The sequence below is a fragment of the Sminthopsis crassicaudata genome, chromosome 1 (genome assembly GCF_048593235.1).
Source record: "Sminthopsis crassicaudata isolate SCR6 chromosome 1, ASM4859323v1, whole genome shotgun sequence".
NCBI classification, from domain to species: domain Eukaryota; kingdom Metazoa; phylum Chordata; class Mammalia; order Dasyuromorphia; family Dasyuridae; genus Sminthopsis; species Sminthopsis crassicaudata.
In genome coordinates, this window is record NC_133617.1 from 581,247,125 (window position 1) to 581,267,292 (window position 20,168).

At 32.0% G+C, this 20,168-nt stretch overlaps 1 protein-coding gene across 2 annotated transcripts in view; it reads right to left on the reverse strand.

The window, feature by feature from the left end:
• Nucleotides 1–20,168, reverse strand: part of CERT1 (ceramide transporter 1) — a 140,148-nt gene that overhangs the window by 70,003 nt on the left and 49,977 nt on the right. For both annotated transcript variants that reach the window (XM_074282297.1, XM_074282296.1), the window contains exons 4-5: nucleotides 5,132–5,239; nucleotides 1,898–2,036 (exon numbers count right to left, since the gene is read on the reverse strand). In XM_074282297.1, the coding sequence (XP_074138398.1) occupies nucleotides 1,898–2,036; nucleotides 5,132–5,239 (247 nt within the window). The remainder of the gene's footprint in view (nucleotides 1–1,897; nucleotides 2,037–5,131; nucleotides 5,240–20,168) is intronic.

Sequence of the window (20,168 nt, forward strand, 5' to 3'; positions counted from 1 at the left end):
TGAACTGATGCAAAATGAAGCAAATAGAAGTAAAGAGAAATTGTACAAAGTAAGAGAAATGTTATAGCTAGCATCTAAGACTTAGCTATTCTAATCAAAATAATTATACAAGACAATTCTGAGATTTAAGAGAACAAACTGATAGAATCTCAATGTAGACTGGGTCATATATTTTGTACTTTCATTATCTTTTGGGTTTTTTTTTGTTTTTTTGGGGGGGCTATATTTTCTTAGACTACGTGGCTAATATGCAAATGTGTTTTACATGACTGCAGATGTATAATCTATATCAAATTGCTTGATATATCAAATATATCAAGGAGGAGAAAGGAGAGAGAGAATTTCAAACTCAAAATTTTAAAAACTAAATGTTAAAAATTCTTTTTACACATAATTTGAAAAAATATAAAAAATATTTTAAAGGAATGGCTAGTTTATGCCCTGTCAATTAGATATAACTGGATGAACAATTTCAGTTATGTAATCCTTTTAAAACTTGAGATGTTCAGCTATTTTTCAGTTATGTCAGACTCTTCATGACCCTATTTGTAGTTTTCTTGGTAAAGTCACTGAAGTGGTTTGTCATTTCCCTTGACAGTTCAGTTTACAAATGAAAAAACTGAGGCAATTGTATTTAAGTGACTTGTCCAGGATCAGACAGCTAGTTAAATGACTGTCATATCTGAACTCACAAAGATGAATCCTCCTAATTTCAGGCCTAGCATTCTATCCACTATGCTGCCTAGCTGCCTGCAAAAACTGAGATACTTCTCACTATTTATAATGGTATTTAAAGAACATAAAATTTATTAGCACTGCTATTTCGCTATCAATGATGGTAAAGCAGATGTAGTGATGTTTTTAAATATCATGCCAACTACCATGTTCAATTCTATTTCTGTAACATGGTCATTAACTCTCTAAGGAATCACCTGTGTTTTTTCCTATCTCAATGCTTATTATTAATCTTTTTAAATTGTCATTTTGAAGTTATTACAATGATAATTCAATAGCTCACTTTGTAAAAATGCCCATTTTGGGGGGAGAGTAAGAAAAATGAAAGGATATATATCTGAGGAAGAATCCCCCCCCCCTTTTATGGAAGTAAAATGAATGGCTATTTGTCTTCTCTCTCATGAGAAAAAAACCGAATGTACTCTAGACATTTAATTTTAAGCTTATCCAATGATATCAAGAATAGCTAATTCAGGAAAAAAATCACACCATTAAAAAGTAAAATATGCAGCAAAGAATTTCATAAGAACAAGACCCAAAATATCAGGAAAGCCACTTACACAATTAAATTACTATTATTTATTATCTCATAGTGCTAGGAATTTCAAAGTTCATTCTAATTAACAGTTGTCAGTTTGTCAGAATGAAATCTACTAACAAAGTAAATAATTTGACAGGTAGACAAATTTCTATTTACTTAAGATCAAGACAAAATACCAAGTTGCTTTTCATTGAGGCAACACATGATTAACTTTTTTCCAATGGTCAAAGGCCCATGATATTGAAAAAAATTCTTTAACCTGTATCTAGAATAAGCATTCATAATAATTTGATAAATCTAGACCTCCATGGCAATATGATTTAAAAAACAATTGAATATACTATTTCCAAAAGACTTAACACTAAACTTATTTGAAATCGAGTAAATTAAAAATTCTGAAATGTGACAGGTTCTCTGAAGTGAATCATGAAATATCAGAAAAGTGCATTTATAATAAAGATGCTTTAAAAAGTCTTATTTGGAATTATGCTATAAATGTGGCTATTGTTCCTGATTTTGACAATTACCTTAGAAATGAAAATTCCCTTTTCTTTAGGGCAACTGGTTTTTAATGAATGCATGCTATAAGCAGAAATAGGGGTCAGCAATTGTCTAATTAACCTTTATCCCTCTGAAGTTCATCCTTGGAAACTGCATCTGCACAGGCATCAAAGTACTTCTGTAGAGTATCAACTTGTCTACATAAGATGTCTCTAAAGGTTTCCATTTCAGCCAATTTCTCACGCAAACTGTGGCCTTTCTGGGAGAAAAAAAAAAGACAAAAGGGAAAGGAATGAGCAAAAAATAATCCACATCTAGTAACTGTGCCTATTTTAGTGACCTTTCATAATCCTACTTATTGTATGATGTTTTTTTCTTATTAAAAAGAAGTCGTCTAGTTCTTATCAGGGCTAATGTTTATAAATGTGCTCTTGATTCCAGTTTCTTTCCAGAGTTTGTCTACTGATTATCCCTTCTTATCATTGACCTCTATTCACTTGGTTCCTAGACTAACATGATAAAGATCTGCTCCCTCCCCACCCCTAGCAGAAAACAAAATTTAAAAAAAAAAAAAAAAAAAAAAAAAAAATTAAGGTAAAAAGAAGAAAAATGTAAATAAAAACAAAAACCTTTACTTGTTTCTCCCTTCCTTTCAAATTACCCCCAATATGCTTCTTCCCCTTCATGGCAAAACTAGAAAACATTCTACTCCAGCTTTATCTTCCACTTACATCTAATTCCCTTATAATTTGGCTTCTGAGCTCACCAACTCAATGAAATTGTACTTTCCAAAAAAAATAATGATTTCTGATTTGCTAAATACCAAGACCGTTTCTCATTTTTTGTCTTTTTAAAAATTCTGTCACTATTGATTATCCCTTCTTCCTGGATACTTTCTAAGTTTTCTTAATGATGTTCTCTTTCAATTGTTCTGCATTCTTTTTAAATGCACTATTTCTCAATCACTTTTTTAATATCAACATTGACACATATCCTACTCTCCATTCATCCCATCCCCATTCCAGAAACAGCTGACTTGAAACTGAATGATTGAACCTAGAAGTAAGATCAACCTGGCGCATATAAACAGTGTACGTCCCATTTTAAAAGGGAAAAATAAATGCTGTTTTGAATTAAAAACTCCTTTTTTTGATATGGAAAAAGGAATGAAGTTAAAACTGTATTTTTTAAAAGTTAGATTGAAAATCATTGGATGTAACATAGCAAATGACAAAAAGATACAACAAAAATAATCTGGGTAGGAGTATAGAGAAAACACACAAAAGAAAAAATATCTTAGCCAAGTTATCAAAATTCCTCAAAGCCATGGATCATGGAATACCTTTTTTTTTTTTTTTTGGTGGTATTTTCAATACCAAAACATGAATAACCTATCAGGTGATCACAAAATAAGCATCAAAGGCCCTGAATTACAAACTCAAGTGGACATCAAGTCCAAACTCATCATTTCCACATGATGAACTGACATTTCCAAGGCCACATAGGGACTGAGCTGATAGTCAAGCACAATCTTTTGACTCCAAAGCTAACCCTCTGGCCATGGCACCAGCTTAGGGAAAAAACCTACTGTATGTGTAGAGCAGAGGCTCACAACATCCCATCCCAGGAGAACCAAATAACTGGGAAATGTTTAATGAACAAAAAATAAAATAAAATACAATACAATATAAATAATGTGAATTTGTGGTTTTCCAAATCATTCTTTGGCTTGTAGGATGAGTTTAGAAAATTGGTTTTTACCACAGAAAAGGCAAGAATGTCCAATGGCTCCAGTGGGCCCAAGGAATAAGAGTAATGACAAACCACTAGACATAGTATGACCATATTTTAACCTCCAAGAAATGATTCCTTTCATATGTGGACATTGTTTACAACTCAGATGAATAAGAGAATTCTTTATTCAAATGGTATCTAATATTACTGTATGTTTTAATTTACTTGGTAATTTTCCAGGTTAATTTCACAGTTTCAACAGCCAATTTCACAAACTGGTTATTTCTTAGCGTGAAATTATTGGAAAGTAAATTGTCCTTGATTTTAGCAAGTTAATTGTGGATATCTAGGTGATGCTTTGACAGATTGAATTATTACTTCTGTAGAGCTGGGAGAGGAATTTCAACCTCTTTGGGCCTTGGATGCTTCAAGTGAAACTTTAAGGGGTTGGAACACTTTAATTTCAGGTCCCCTCAGAGCTTTTAGGCTACAATCCCCCAAATAGGTAATCTTACCAAAAATAGATTTCAACTATTTAAGTAAAAAACAAAATTTCCTTAAGTTTACATATTCTGACTTTTCTACACCATTCTGAATAAAAACTTAAAATGTTTCAGTTATAAAAAGTGATGCTACTGTTTTTTATAATAGTTTTCCCTCATATCAGTATGAAAAATAATGATTTAACTGGTTCCCTTTTTTTAGGGACTGAATGTAAAAAGATGAATTACCCTGCTTGCTTAGTTTGATTTCTCCATTTTAGAAATAAGATAGTCAAATATCCTTTACATATTCACAAAAACCACTACTGCTATAAGAATTTTATTTATGTTTTACTCATCTATGACAAATTTAAGCACTTAAGCAACTTCTGCCAGTTCTTCTACATCTATAAGTCATAAACATATACTTTTTATAAAATTAATAATTTATTTGAAATTTTTATTTATTTTGACATTAGCATTCTCCTTCATACCAACAACTCTTACTTTCCAGCAATTAAGAGCTGGGTATTACCAAGTATTGATGATATGAACAAGAAATTTAACAAGTTAATGAGTATGTGACCTTTTGAGAACTATTTATAAAACTGCTTTTTAAAAGGCTGCATGAATTATACCTGAAAATAGATTAACTCATCATTAGAAATTGTAACCTCATTCTTCTGATACCTGAGCCTTTTTAGGTCTTAAAAAAAGTTTACAAAATAATCAAACATGAAAAAAATCACTTTAAAATGATGTAAAGAAATAAAATAAGCTGATTTTTTTATCTACTGTGTATGGAATTTTCTATTTTTTCATTTTTTTTTAGGGGTAAGAGAAGAGAAGGAAGAATAATATTTTGGAATATTTGTGGCAGAATTATAACTCATTTAGTTTGAAAAACAATGTCATATGAATAAGATCCCTTTTTTCCAACTACTTACTGCATGCTCTATATCCACAAAATAAAACTTAATGTTGTCAAATTATTTGGAAGCTAAATACCTTAATTGTGTTGGTCCCGCTCACCCTTCATTCTGACACAAATTAGTTTTTCTATTACTAAGGCTAAAAGATTTAAAATTTTTATTTTTCATTTATGTTTCATTCTTTTAAATTATTTGTAACAACTAACCTTGAATGATGAAGTAGATGTTGCTGAATACCCACTTGCTCCTGACACAAGTGATACCATTGAGCCATGTCGGCGTAAGCTTGATTCTGATCCATAACCAGATTCAGTCTAAAAAGAAGAAATTACAGATATTATTTCCAATGCAAACAAACTCAGTGAGTAAAAGCAATTTTCCTTAAAAAAAAAAAAAAAAAAAAAAAAAAAAGTTTATGGGGTAAACAATTTCAAGCAGCAGCTAAATGATTTAAGCCGCATCTGCAAACTTAATGATATACCTCTGAATGTTTTTAGGAAAAGATGTGACACTGCTCATTCTAATGTTCAAAAATGGGATAAAAACTCTGAAACTTCCAAAAAATTTTCAAAATATATAATGGATAATTTAACATTAATGTTAAAGAATCTGATTTCTCTTTTATTATTCAAATTCTAAATAGTTAGATCTGTGATCTTATTAATTTGGGTGTTTCCTCCACCAATGCAAGTCACAATCCATTCATGCCTGATTTCTCCACAATTCCAGTCCACATCCTCTCACAAATTTGCCACAAAGATCACCCTAAAATTTTATTCTCTCTCATCTTTTCAATCAGATTCCCTCAGTCTCCCCCATTTTACAATCTATGGGGCCCCATTTTTGCAGCCCGCAAATATAAACCAAGGTTTAAAAATCTAATTAAATACTATTATTAACCCCACAAACTTATAAGAAAAATCTGCACAGTACTAAGTACCAGTGCCTGGTATACATCAGGCACTTAATAGATGCTTGTTCCCTTTCCATGTCCTGTATCTTTCCTCTTCTTAAAGTCCTTAAAAAAAAAAAAAAAAAAAAGACTACATTTGGCACCTCTATTTCCTCTGCTTTTACTTATTTATATCTTCCTGACATGTAATGACATAGCATTCAAATGAAACCATTCTCTCCAAAGCTTCCAAAGATCTCTTAATCACCTTCTCAAAACCTCTGCAGCACGTAACACTATTGACCACCTAGTTCTTTTTATATATTGTATATTATTTTTACATGTACCTGGGTAAAAAATAAAATGCTAAAGAAATAAAAATTTAAGTAGAAAATTTTTAGGAGAATGAGGTAACTTCTTACTTAGAAAAGAATTCTAATCAATAACTGATATTGGAAAAAATTCAGTCACTTTTTACTGCTTACAAAATATTAACTAACCATTTTTTACTAACTAGTAATCAAGTTACTCTCACTCCCTTATCATAAAAATAGTTTATCCTAAATGAATACTGGTGATATCTTTCTCAAGAAAGAATGATCAATCAAAATTCAGTGCTATGGTTTATTCTATAACTCTTTATCTATAGCACAGTACAATAAATGTTGTAAATAAGAGACATAAGACTATTTTATGTTCAAGATACAATTTTTAAAACAGAAAAGATGCAGTACATTTAAAAAATATTTTTATAATTAAAAAAGGATTGAAGATGTGTAAAACAAAACTTTAGGTAAAAGAAACATTCATATACATGCAACAGTTTAATCCTATCACATGGAGCTCCTATTTCAAGTTTTCATAATTTATATTATAAAATGTACAATATAATGAATATTCTCATAGTTTATGTTAATTGCAGACAAGAAAAACTCTTCTTTAGATATGCCAAGTTCCGAGTGAAACTTAAGAATCATTTTTGAAATGCCTTGGCAATTGATACCCAAGCTAAGAAGTAGCACTAACTGTCCAAAAGGCAATGCTACTATCCTGAAGAGCAAATTTAAAAGACCGATTTGAGCAAAAAATGTCACTTGATTTATTTTCCAGTTTTTTCAAAAATTTCCAAAGTCCTTTTGACTTATTTCTTCATGATCACTAATTTTCTCTTCATATCTGTATCACTTTGAAATTTTAACAAATTAGCAATTTTTTTTGTAAATGGTATTTTATTTTTTCCAATTATATTTAAAGATAATTATCAACATCCATTTTATAAGATTCTGTGTTTCAAATTTTTGTCTTATCTCTGCCTCCCATACCCCCTCTTTCTAAGACAGCAAGCAATTTGATATAGGTTATACATGTACAATAATATTAAACATATTTTCATCACCACAGGAAAAAACAACAAAAAAAGTGAATATAGTTTATTTCACTTTGCATTCAGACTCCATAGTTCTTTCTCTGGATGTGAATACCATTTTCCATCATGAGTCTTTTGGAATTGTCTTAGAAATATTGCTGAGAAGAGCTAAGTCTCTCGTAGTTGATTATCTAACAATGTTATTACTATATATAACATTCTCCTGGTTCTTTTCATTTCACTTAGCATTAGTTAAGTTTTTTCCAGGTTTTTCTGAAATTCACCTGCTTATCATTTCTTATAATATTCCATTATTGTAACTATAATTTGTTCACCCATTCCTTAATTGATGGGCATCGCCTCAATCTCTAATTCTTTGTTAACACAAAAAGACCTGGTATAAATACTTTTATAGATGTTGGCCCCTTACCCTTTTTTATCTCTTTTGGATACAGACCTAGCAGTGGTATTGCTGGATCAAAGGGCATATGATGAACTAATATAGAATCCTTTGGGTATAGTTTCAAATTGCTTTACAGAATAGTTCACAACCCCACCAACAATAGCAATTTGGGGAATATGGTACATGTGTACATTCACACAAAATACAAATGATGCTGCTAAGGCAAAACACTGATATAGTTAAGAATAAGGGAGTAAAAAAATTCTCTAAAAAGAGATCTAAGGCTTAACTTCCCAGAAGTGAATCTTTAAGAATAATCTGAAAATGCTCAATGAAATTAGTAAGAAACAAAATTCAAATGATCTTCATCATTTTGGGAGTTATTCCTAATGATTCAGATCATAACTTATGATTCCTTTCCATGTCATCCTATAATTTTACCACAAAGGGTTCTACTACCATCACTGAGGCCTTTCTGAGTTTCTAATGATAAGAACATACCAATGGAACATTATTCCTATGACTCACCTCTGCCATATGAGCAGCTTTTCTCTTCTATCATAGTAATAAATGCCTTGGTGAATATAAACTGTTTTAGGCATTTTTGATTTTGATATGTGTAGATAGAAGACACCATATTGGAAAAGAGCCTTTAAGACGGTACTCCCCCTGCCCTCATTATCAAAAATAAACACTATGGGATCTTATAAATCACACAAATATTTTGTATAGATGTGAAGGTACCTCAAGCAGCCTAATTTGTAGATACATTTGTTCTAGTGCAACTATTATTCTCATCTTCATTCTGTTTCATTGTATTGCTGCATCCAGGAATGAATATGTGATGGTTCTACTATTCTTGATGGTGAAAAATCTTTTCTTCTTATTCATCTTGGCTATCTTTTTCATTGTCATCTTTAAATGCTCTTAAGATCAAGCATCTTCACACTTCACACTGTCTTCTGCTTCTTTATGATTTATGGATGATATTGCTAAAAATTGGCCATCATCTTCTATAATATTTTGGAAACTAATTTATTTTCTAAACTAGTGAGTTGCCTTTGCTATTCTTTCCAAGTCAGTCAGATTTTTAGTGACTAAGGTGCTTTCTGGGCTTTTTTGACCTTATAGAACCAACAAATTTGCCTAATAATAATAGCTTTTATTTATAGAGTACTTTATATATATCATCGCAGTTGGTTCCCCCAACCCAGAGAAAGATATCATTGTTACCTCTATTTTACAGACAAGAAAATTGAGACTGAGAATAGTTAAATAAGTTGCCTTAAATTGTATAGATAGTTTAGACACAGAGAATAGTGCCTAAGGCAAGTTTAGGACTTCCTGACTTTGAGTCCAGCACCACAAAATGACTATGCCACCTAGCTGCCTTTTTAGTATCAAATAACCATTGATAAAAAATTACTATAATCAGTGTTGGTATAACTTGTGTTATAATTGCTCATTTTTCATTGCTAATTAGATGTTTAGATCAAGATTAAATTATTTCAATTGTACACCATGTGTTTTTCTAATTATTTTTTTCTTTTTCTTGCCTTTTTTTAAAAACATTAATCCTGATCTTGTCCTGACAAGTCAGTGTTCTACCTATACAGAGACTGTTGACTTGGGGATAACTTGTTATCACTAAAAAGATTATTCCTGTTTGTTAATATACAATCAATTGCAGAGAAGATTTGTACGAAGTGATACAGAATGAGGTGAACAGAAACATTAAAGTATAATACTGTAAAAACTGAACTGTTAAAAGACTTAACTTTGAAATAGGCTACTTATTATCTTAAACAGAGATAGCTTCAATATGCAGAATGATACACAACATTTTTAGAATGGGAATATTTCCTGGCTGTGTCTATTTGGGGGAAGAAAAGAAAATCCTTGCTAATTTAAGAAAATAGTTAATTTTAAAACTATTTCATTATTTGAAATATTACGTGGTGCTCATTATTTCTTATCCAATTGTTCCCCACCTCCCCCCCCCCCAAAAAAAAACAAAAACTGTTAATGACATAAAGATTCCGGGCTTGTGTCAAAATATTCCAATCACTGATCATAAATCATTGGAGCTGAATGAGATTATCTGGCTCAAACCTCCCATGTAACAGGTGAAGAAACTAAAACAGAGAAATTAAATAAATGTATAGTTAAGAGATGAATAGTCAAGGAAGCAAAATACACAGATTGAAAATACTAAGTAAGGGTAAGCCAGACTTTAAACAGTGCATAATTAAATTTGTAACATGGGAGGAAACAATCAGTAGCTTTTAGTCATACTACTTTAATAGAATGTATAGGAAAGGCAAAAACTATATAAAAGGAGGCAAATTTGAAGGGGGAGAGAAGGTTTCTATGAGAACAACTTTTTTTCAAAGCAATATTTTAAAATTTGCTCAGAGATAACATGTCCTAGGAAATGTAGTACTAATGTAAGCCACACTGAGACCTGTGTTCGATGCTCACTTCTGACTATGAAAACCAGGAAAGAGTGAAAATATTATTTAAGTATTCTCAAGTTATCTAAAGTTGTTTGTTCAAAGTTAGTTTTCCAGAAGCAAATCTTGGGAGAGTCACAATCTCTGTAAATCTAATTTTCTTCAACTACAAAATGGGAATGATAATCTATGAAGTATTTTCCTTGCAAAGCTGTGTAGCCCTAATAAGAATATATAACATAAATAAGAACACAAATATTTTTCCTTTAGGTAGCCTCCCATAACCCACATTCAATACTTATTCCCATCTCTAGCATCTTTACTAATATTATAATTCTTTCTACTCTATACTTCTCTCTTGTTGAAAGAATAAATTAAATTGCTGCTAAGAGGATGAGATCAGAAAGAAGAGATTTATGCCAATGGTATTTTGTGGTAGGAAAAGTTCATTTGGATAATATATAAGAAGTTATTTCAACATAGATTAGCATGCCAATGACTCAGAAAAAAATCATCTTGATTATAAATTAACACTGGGAAAGTAAAACGTGATTAAGACACAATTTTCTTTGCCAAGATAGATATGATAAAATGAAGAGAGTATCATTTGGACAATATTTTGCTAACCAAGTCTAAGACTGAGTATTTACAAAGCTTGTATTAATTTATTTTTAAAGAGGGAAATATAACTGGAAATGGAAATAATAAAACTATCAATTTCTAAAACCTATTATGATGTTCCCAAGGATGGATAAATAACTTGCCTCCCAATATAAAATGAAGATTTTGGATATGTGGTAATGCAAGAGGTGAGAACTAGATATTTAGAAGAAAGTGAGAAAAGCTTTTTAAAAATGCATATAGGCTTGATCCACTCTCAATCTTCTATTCAAAAACCTTCATTTTGGCTATCTATCATGTACAGTATAAAATTCTTTAGCCGAGACTGAAGATCTTCTATAATCTTGTAACAACATACTTTTCCAGGTTTCTTTTGCATTCTTTCTCTTCACAAATTCTCCATTTTGACCAAAATTTACTATTTATAACAGAGCCGATTAGGTAGCTCAGTGAAGAGGGGCCTGAGTCTGGAGTCAGGAAAGCTTGAGTTTAAATTCAACCTCAGACACTTAAAAACTGTGACCCTGAGCAAGTCACTTAACCTGTTTGCCTTAATCCATTGCAGGACATGGTAAACCACTGTTATCTTTGCTAAGAAAAAACATGGACAGTATGGTTCATGGGTCCCAAATGGGTTCTATTCTCTATCTTATCTAGACTCCATCCAGGTCAGCTTCCATTCAAGAATGAATTGCCCAGTTAACTTACCTTGGTTAAAATCATTCTCTTCCTGCAAAATTCAATTTAAGTAGAGCTTTCTTCTTATTCTTCCTTCTACTCCCTCAATTCAACAAATCCTTTTCTCCTAACTCTTTAACTTAACACCTTAATTCCTCTACGCCTCACAATAAAGCAATGCTTTTATAAAAAAGCAAAGTAAATCAAACCAAAATAAATTATTTTGGTAGCAAAATGTTATAAGAAACAATTTCACATTAATGCAATATCATGTGAATGATTAAACAGAATTCTCTGACATAGTCACTTTCCAAAAATATGCATTTAGAATAAGGATTTAACCTCAGTTAAATTAATATATATGATGAAATACTTAAAAGAGCCATAGCATTTTCTTATTTTCACAATTATTAGTACCTTAGAAGTAATTATAAGATCACTAATTTTTACTAATTGGCTGATACACTAAGTGGTCATTGTGGCAGTTTAAATATCTTAATGAATACAATATTGTTTAATTCTATAAATGTCTAGAAAATCTTTGTTCTTGAAAGGCTGGCTAAGTTTTCACTGTACAAACTTGTACAAGATAAATGATTGTGAACAGATTAAAAATAATTACATAATTTAGGTTTGGCTCAATTCTATATAAAACATAAAATTAAAGATTTCATACTTTTAAATAATAAACATATCATGAAAGTTAGATAGAATTAGTTTTCTTGGTAAAAATAAAACCTCAAGTATCAATTTGGTTAAACTACAAAATCTTAAAATATACTGGATTATTACTTTAATACTTATTGGTTTGGAATCAGTACTTAAGTATTCGTGTGTATCATCAATCAATCAATAATAACTAAAATTTATTAAGGATCTCCTATATGCCAGATACTGTGCTAAGTATAAAAAATGGCAAAAAGACAGCTCTGCCCTTCAGTAGCTCATACATTCTAATGGAGGAAACAACCTGCAAGTTGTAAGTTATAAGTGTACATATAAGATGAACAACATAAAGGGAAGACTATCTCAAGAAGAAGTCACTAGTTTTGGGGTTTGGGAGTGGGAAAGGAAAGGACTTTTAGGGAAGCTAGATGGTACAGTGGATAGGGCACTAGCCCTCAAATCAGAAGGACCTGAATTCAAATTTGATCTGAGATATTTAATGCTTATTAGCTATGTGATCCTGGATAAGTCATTGAATCCCAATTGCCTCACCAAATTAAATAAATAATAAAAAGGAAAGTCCTTTTGCAAGCAGAATTTGAAGGCAGCCAGTAGGCAGAAGTGAAGAGGGAAAAGATTCCAGGCAAACAGAACATAAATACAAAGGTAGAGATTTAGGAGATAGATTGTCATATTCAAGGAAAAGCAGGAAGGTCAGTATAGCTGCATCCCAGTAGAGGAAAGGAAAATATAAAAAGACCAGAAAGATAGTTAAAAAAAAAAAAAAAAGTAATATTACACTCTTACATTAATTATTAACTTGTGATCCACTTTTTCCCTTCTGTTTTCAATAAAAGTCCAACTCCTGCTAAGGTCAATATATGAAGGACAAGGTTGATTGATGAGATTGTGCCTAGATCTCAAGGTATACACTCAGCACTTTTGGACTGGATCCCAACCAACTAGGAAAACCAATATCTGTTTAGAGTATACACAGAATCCAGTCTGGGGAAATCCTTATCCTAAGGAAAAGAATCCTTGTCCTTAGTCCCGTTCACTAGACTTTAGGGTGACAGCATTCTTAAAGAAAGCCAGCTAGAGAGGTCGGAATGAAAAAGCCTTCCCCAAGTCAGATTGTTTGGGGCTGATGAATCTCATGATCAAGTCACATGTTGAGCAGAAGGCACTGAAGAGATTTAGACCACCTCATCAGATGTCCACCAATCAGGGTTGAGATTTACTTGTCATAAGAATTCCCTTTTCAGAAGGTAAATAAAGTGTCCCAGAATCTCCCTTGATGTCTTAGGTTACCAAGAAAAACTATTCACCACAAATGTATTAATTGCTAAATAGATGAATTAATAAATTGGCTACTAATTACCTAGGAACTGTGATTCTCAGGGTTTTCAGTGGTTGTTGTAGGAAGAGAAGAACAGTTATTAAGGGTTTTAAAGGCCAAACCAAAAACTTTATTTTTAATTGGGAATAATTTTATCAACTGAAGAGGACAGATAGGAGAGATAAAAGATATGGTCAGACTTTCACATTAGGAAAATCATTTTAGCAGAAGGGAAGGAAATGGGTTGGAATGGAGTGATGCTTAAGGCGAGGAAATCAAATAGAAACCTATCACAATAGTCCATTTATGAGGAATTGACCTACACCAAGAAATGATGACCTATACCAGAGGAGGCTTTGTAAGTGAAGAAAAAAAGGACATAAATGAGAGAAAGTGTATAGTGAAAGAAATAAAATTTCACTGAAGACTGAATATGTGGGATGAAGAATGAAAAATGACACTAAGGTTGCAAACCTGGATGACTAAGAGATTCGAAGTGCCCTCATTAACAATGGGAAGTTGGGAAGAAAAGATAGGGTATGCAGAGTTCTGTTTTGGAAATACTGAATTTGAGATGTCTATGAGGCAGCTGATGATGCAAGAAACAGAACTTGCCAAAAAAAGTTTTGGCTGTATATATAGATCTGGACATAGGCATCCATGGTATTAAGTTAATAATAAATAACTAAGTCTGTTTAGTAATCCACAGAGAACATAATTCAAATGATTTACATTTACTTTTCTGTAGACTTTCAACTGAACAGGCCAGAATTAAGTTTGAAGAGCAAAAGTTTTGAAATAAGACCCCTGTTGGGTCCCACAGAGCAGACAAAAGTTTTGAAATAAGCAATCAATGTTGCCTACAAATCATTCACAGAATTAAATAGGTTCATGACTTCTTTAAAAATTAAGGCTTGCTTCTGACCATAGTTCTTTACAGTAAATATTTCAGAATAAGAAAATCATTTTTTAAAATGGCAATTTAATACTCTGATATTCTGGGTGATGGTTTACTATATTCCAATAAAGTTTTTTTAATCTCTATAATCACCTGTAGGTGTCGCTGTTTCACTTCAAGTTCATGATTTTATAGATATATATTATTCTGAACTCTGTTACCAGAATGTTTCATCTTATTCATTTATAAGGACTTGGATATGAATAATATTTTCTCCCTCCAATCAAACCTACCCTGATGATCTGCCTAAAATATTGTTTTCCTTAATGTGCACATGATCTGAAGACAATTAAGTCTTCCACAGGGTGGAGACAGGATGGCAGAGAGAAGCCAGAAAGTTGCCTAAGTGCTCCCCAATTTCTCTTGGAAACAATACTAAATGAAGCTTATAAATGGATTATGGCATGACTAAATCCACAAAAGATGAAATGAATGCCCAAAGGGCTATAAAACTGTGCATAATCTTTGATCTAGAAGTCTCATTACTGGGTCTGTTTCCTAAAGAGATAATAAAAAAAGAGAAAAGACCTATATGTGCAAAAATGTTTGCAACAGCTCTTTTTATAGTGGCAAGGAACTGAAAACTGAGGGAATGCCCAACAACGCAAATGGCTAACTGAACTGTAGTATGTGACTACAATGGAATAATATTGTGCTATATGAAATTGTGGGCAGGATTCTCTCAGAAAAACCTAGAAGGACTTCTGCAAAGTGAAAATGTACTTATTAACAAAGTAATATCATTACTGTAGGATGTCAACTGTGAATGACTTAGCTATTCTCAACAATACAATGATCCAACTCTAAAGGACTTGTGATGAAAAATATCCATTTTCAGAGAACTAATGGTGTCTGAATATAACTTGAAGCATACTTTATTTTTCTTGAAGTTTTTTTTGCCTTTTTTTTCTTTTTTAAAACAACATGACTAATACAAACTTGACTACCATCTAAGTAAGGAAGTAGGGAAAGGATTTAGAACTCAAAGTTTTATAAAATGAATGCTAAAACTTATTTTTAAATGTAACTGGGGGAAAATAAAAGTATACAAATTATTCTAACAATTTCACATTTTGAAAATGTTATATTAATCATTTAGGAATATATTTTAATCCTGGTGTGATTTACCACTGAAAAGAATCTTAGAAGTAATCGAAAATAAACCATAACCATTTAAAATTCCATATATTATCACTGGTCACTACAGTGCTAAAAGATCTCAAATAATAAGAATAAATTATCTCCTCCATCTTCCTCTCAAGTAATTATGTTTTTCCCCTCCATAAAATTCCTCCTTACGGAAAAATGTCTGCTGGAGGTATGAAAATGATCCTGAGTTCTCAAAGGCTGTGCCTGCCAAGTGTGGGTTCAAGTAAGTTCTGTTACTTATTAAAAAAAAAAAAAAAACTTCAAGAAAAGTTCCAGATCATTATTAATCACAAAATAGAAAATTTTGATTTTATCAAGTTAAGTCTTTGTATAAACAAAACTAATGCAGACAAGATTAGAAGAGAAGCAATAAACTGGGAAAACATTTTTATAGTTAAAGCTTCTGATAAAGTCCTCATTTCCAAAATATATAGAGAATTGACTCATAAGAAATTAAGCCATTCTCCAATTGATAAATGATCAAACGATATGGACAATTTTCAGATGATGAAATTGAAACTATTTCTACTCAATGAAAAAAGTGTTCCAAATCATTATTGATCAGAGAAATGCAAATTAAGACAACTCTGAGATACCACTATACACCAGTCAGATTGGCTAAGAGGACAGGAAAAAAACAATTATGATTGTTGGAGGGGATGCAGGAAAACTGGGACACTGATACATTGTTGGTGGAGTTGTAAACGGATCCAACCATTCTGGAGAGCAATTAGGAACTATCAAAAAGTTATCAAACTGTGCATACCCTTTGATCCAGCAGTATTACTATTGGGCTTATATCCCAAAGAGATATTAAAGAAGAGAAAGGCACCTGTATATGTAAAAATTTTTGTGGCAGCCCTTTTCATAGTGGCTAGAAACTGGAAAGTGAATGGATGCCCATCTGTTAGGATTCTTACAAGGTGCTAAGTCACTGGAATGGATAATTATCTAATTTAGCATGGGTCAGTATGATTGATTTGATCCTTCAAGGAGATGTTATGGGCTAGAACTTAAAACAAAGTACTGGTTGGAATTGGAATACAATGGTTAAATCTAAAGCACTGATTTAATCCTACAACAAATAATAATTTCCTAGTGATGAAATGATTGGTATGTACTCAAGTATGCAGCATATAAGCAAGAAGCTCTCAGAGTAGAGTGGAATTCAGATGAGGACTTCGAGAGATTCAGAGTCAAGATTCATTCCAACTTCCACCTTTGTGCTGGATGGAGACATTTGGACAAGAGCTCTCAGGGAACCAAGGAATCTGTTCCCAAGAAAACGATTACAATCTAGAGAAACAGAACATTACATTTCTTACAGAACAATAATATTCCATAACATTATATATCATAATTTACTCAGCCATTCTCCAATTGAGGGGTATAATGTTCTCTTATCTAAATTGTAATCGTTCTCTGGAAGCAGATCTCTTGGGGAGCTTCTAGAGGCAGTCTTCTTTTCAGTTCAGTTCAATAATCCCAAAATGCAGCCAGGAATTAAAAGTCTGGATCCTTTATTTTGTCTTTCAAAGTCCTTAATCTTTTCCTGGGCCCGGTTAGCTTTCTTAGAGGCCTATCTCTCTCTTTGGTTCCCTGAGAGCTCTTGTCAGAATATCTCCAGCCAGCTTCAGCCTCTTGTCCTCCCTTCCAGCATAAATGTGGAAGTTGGAATGAATCTGACTCTGCCTCCAAGAGTGTGGGATTGTGAGTTTCTGCCTTGTGAATCTCCTGGAAGTCAATCCTAGTTCTGAATCTCCCAAAGTCCATGAGCAGGCTTTTCCTTTAGACTTCTGAATCTCCTGGACTTGCGACTCTCCCCACTGAAATCCTGACTCTGAATCTTCCTCCCAGAGCTTGTCCTTTTATATATTCTCTAAAGGTGTGAAGTCTAATGTGTGAACCAAAGAGGGAACTCCCTTAAATGTGTAAACTCCTTTAAAGGTGTGAACCAAGTACATTACCTTGTCTCAAGTTCTGGCCCATAACATCTCCTTGTAGGATTAGATCAACCATACTGAATTAGATAATTGTCTCTATTCATTCCAGTGATTTAGCACCTTGTAAAAGTTCTAACACAGCAGGATGAATACAGAGAGGCTTGGAGAGACTTACTTGAATTGATGAGTAACTGAAATGAGCAGAATCAGATGATCATTGTACATTTTAGCAACAATGCTATATGAGGATCAATTCTAATAGTGGCTATCTTTGGCAATGAGAGGATCTAATTCAGTTCCAATCAATCAGTGATGAACAGAATCAGCTACACCCAGCGAAAGAACACTGAGAAATGAATATAGATTACTTCCATTTTTTTTTCTTTCCAGGTCATTTTTACCTTTCTAAATCAGATTTTTCTTGTTCAATAAGAGAATTGTATAAATATGTACATATATATTGTATTTAAGATATACTTTAACATGTATGAGTCTGCCTGCCATGGGGGAGGGGGGGTTGAGGGAAGGAAAGAAAAAGTTGGAATAGAAGTGATAAAAAAATTCCCCATGCATATGTCCTATCAATAAAAAACTCTAATAATTAAAAAAGAAACATATATAAAGAAAAATTACAAAGGCTCCTGTTTAAAAATTAGGAATTACACAAGAAATAGGATTAAACAATAACAACAACAAGAACAACAAACCAAGCCAAATACATTATGTATGATAAGGAAATTAATTAGTAATTTAGGAATAGATAGGAATAGATGGTTATCCATATGCCACAGTGTAACTGAAGTAATATTCAGAAACTCTGAGGCAAGGTACAAATTGATACAAATTGGTACCAAAGATACCTTCCAGTAAAAATGTATGAATGAATTGCAAAGTATACTACAGGAAGAGTAATCTAAGTTCATGAGGTCAAAGATTTAGTGAATCACTGGAATAAGTATTGTTACTCTTTGGACCTGGTACTACTCTCTAGTGTCCAGGAGAACAATTCCAATTCTTCTACAATGATAATTTTTTGAATATTTAAGGGAGAAAAAGATAGCAGTTTGAAAGACCAAAAAGTTTTCTAAGAGGTTAATAAACTCATTAGTTTCATATCAATTAAATCTTGGGGGTAAGAGGAAGAGAGATATGATAGCAGTGTTTATTCTAAGACATACTGGTACAAGCAACTCTTGGGAGATAAAGCCTCTTCATATTTGGGGTTAGCAAAAAGTGTGTACTACACACCCATTCTCCATATTGCAACAAAAGATTTCCATTTTAAATTTACAGTGTACCTCATATACTTATTAAAGTAATAAAGTAATATAGTAATAAAGCTTATTAAAAGGAGACTGTATTTTTATCTTATTATATTATTTAAAATATATCATGTGACCACTAGAGGGTATCAGCACAAAACACTGGACTTTGACAGCTGGCAATGGGGTTACTATTGGTCAAAGTACTATAGTAACCCTATTTCCTACTTTTATGACATGATCTACATACAACACTTTCCTTTTGACTTTGATTTTTGTAGTGTTAATTTCCATAACCTCTTAGGAAAAATGTATTTAAGTCTGATACTATTATAAATAATAAAATGTATTTAAGTCTGATAGTATTATAAATAATAAGTAGGTATGACAGTTTGCTATCTTTTATGGAAAAAAATATATTCCAAAATGAAAGAAAAAGTTATGGTTCAACAGAGGTAAGATTTACTCAGATGAAAGTAATGAACCAATTTTTATAAAATATTCTTAATATAAACTGGGCTTGGCTTATTCACTGTAGTGAATAATAACTATAGTTAATTAACCTGTATCTAGTGCAACATTTCAATAAACCTGCATTAAAATCTTACATGTGAATTTAAATAAGGTAATAAAAACTTATTTTAAGCATGCTTTTTACTAATGCCAGTTTATGTAAATTTAGTCTATTCTAAAACAAACTTATGTTTGATTTAGTACAACTTTATCTAATAGTGTAGAAAACAATGGCATAACTTTTCACCTTTCTTTATGAAAGTGAAATACAGGTATGGATCACTGCACATTCTGTCAGTTATTTAATATGCTGGTTAATTTTGAAGTATTTTCCCCCTTCCTCTTTTTTTTTTTTAAATGCCAACTTAAGAGATAGCTTTTTAGTCACCTCTCTAAGGAAATTTCAAAATGAAAACATCTAGCAATGTCATGGGATAGCTAGATGCAATAGTGAGATAGAGTGTTGGGCCTGGAGTCAGAAAGTTTCCTTTTCTTAAATTCAAATATAGCCTCAGACAATTACTAGTATAATCCTGGACAAGTAATTTAACCCTATTTGTTTCAGTTTTCTCATCTGTAAAATGAGTTGGAAAAGGAAAAGGCAAACTTCTTTAGTATTTTTGCAAAGAAAACCCAAATGGGTTAGCAAGAGTCTGAAAAAAACTGGAAAATGAATGAACATCAATGTCATAGTGAAAGCAAAAGATTCTATTTAAAAGTGGTAATAGTGATACCAAAAAGAAGGTCATTACAACAGTGTAAAAATGCACAGAATAAACCAGTTCAAAAGAAAGCATAGATAGGAAGATGATTTTTGAAAGTATCATAAAGGAATTTACCATATTCTTTGCAAAAAGCAAGTGGTATATGAAATAAGATATTCAGTTTTAGATATGATCCACTTTTGTGAGTTATGTATATAGAAAAGAGGGGTTTTTTTGTTGTTGCTTTAAGTTCAGAATAAAAATACAAATGTAAAGGAACATTAACATGCAGATTC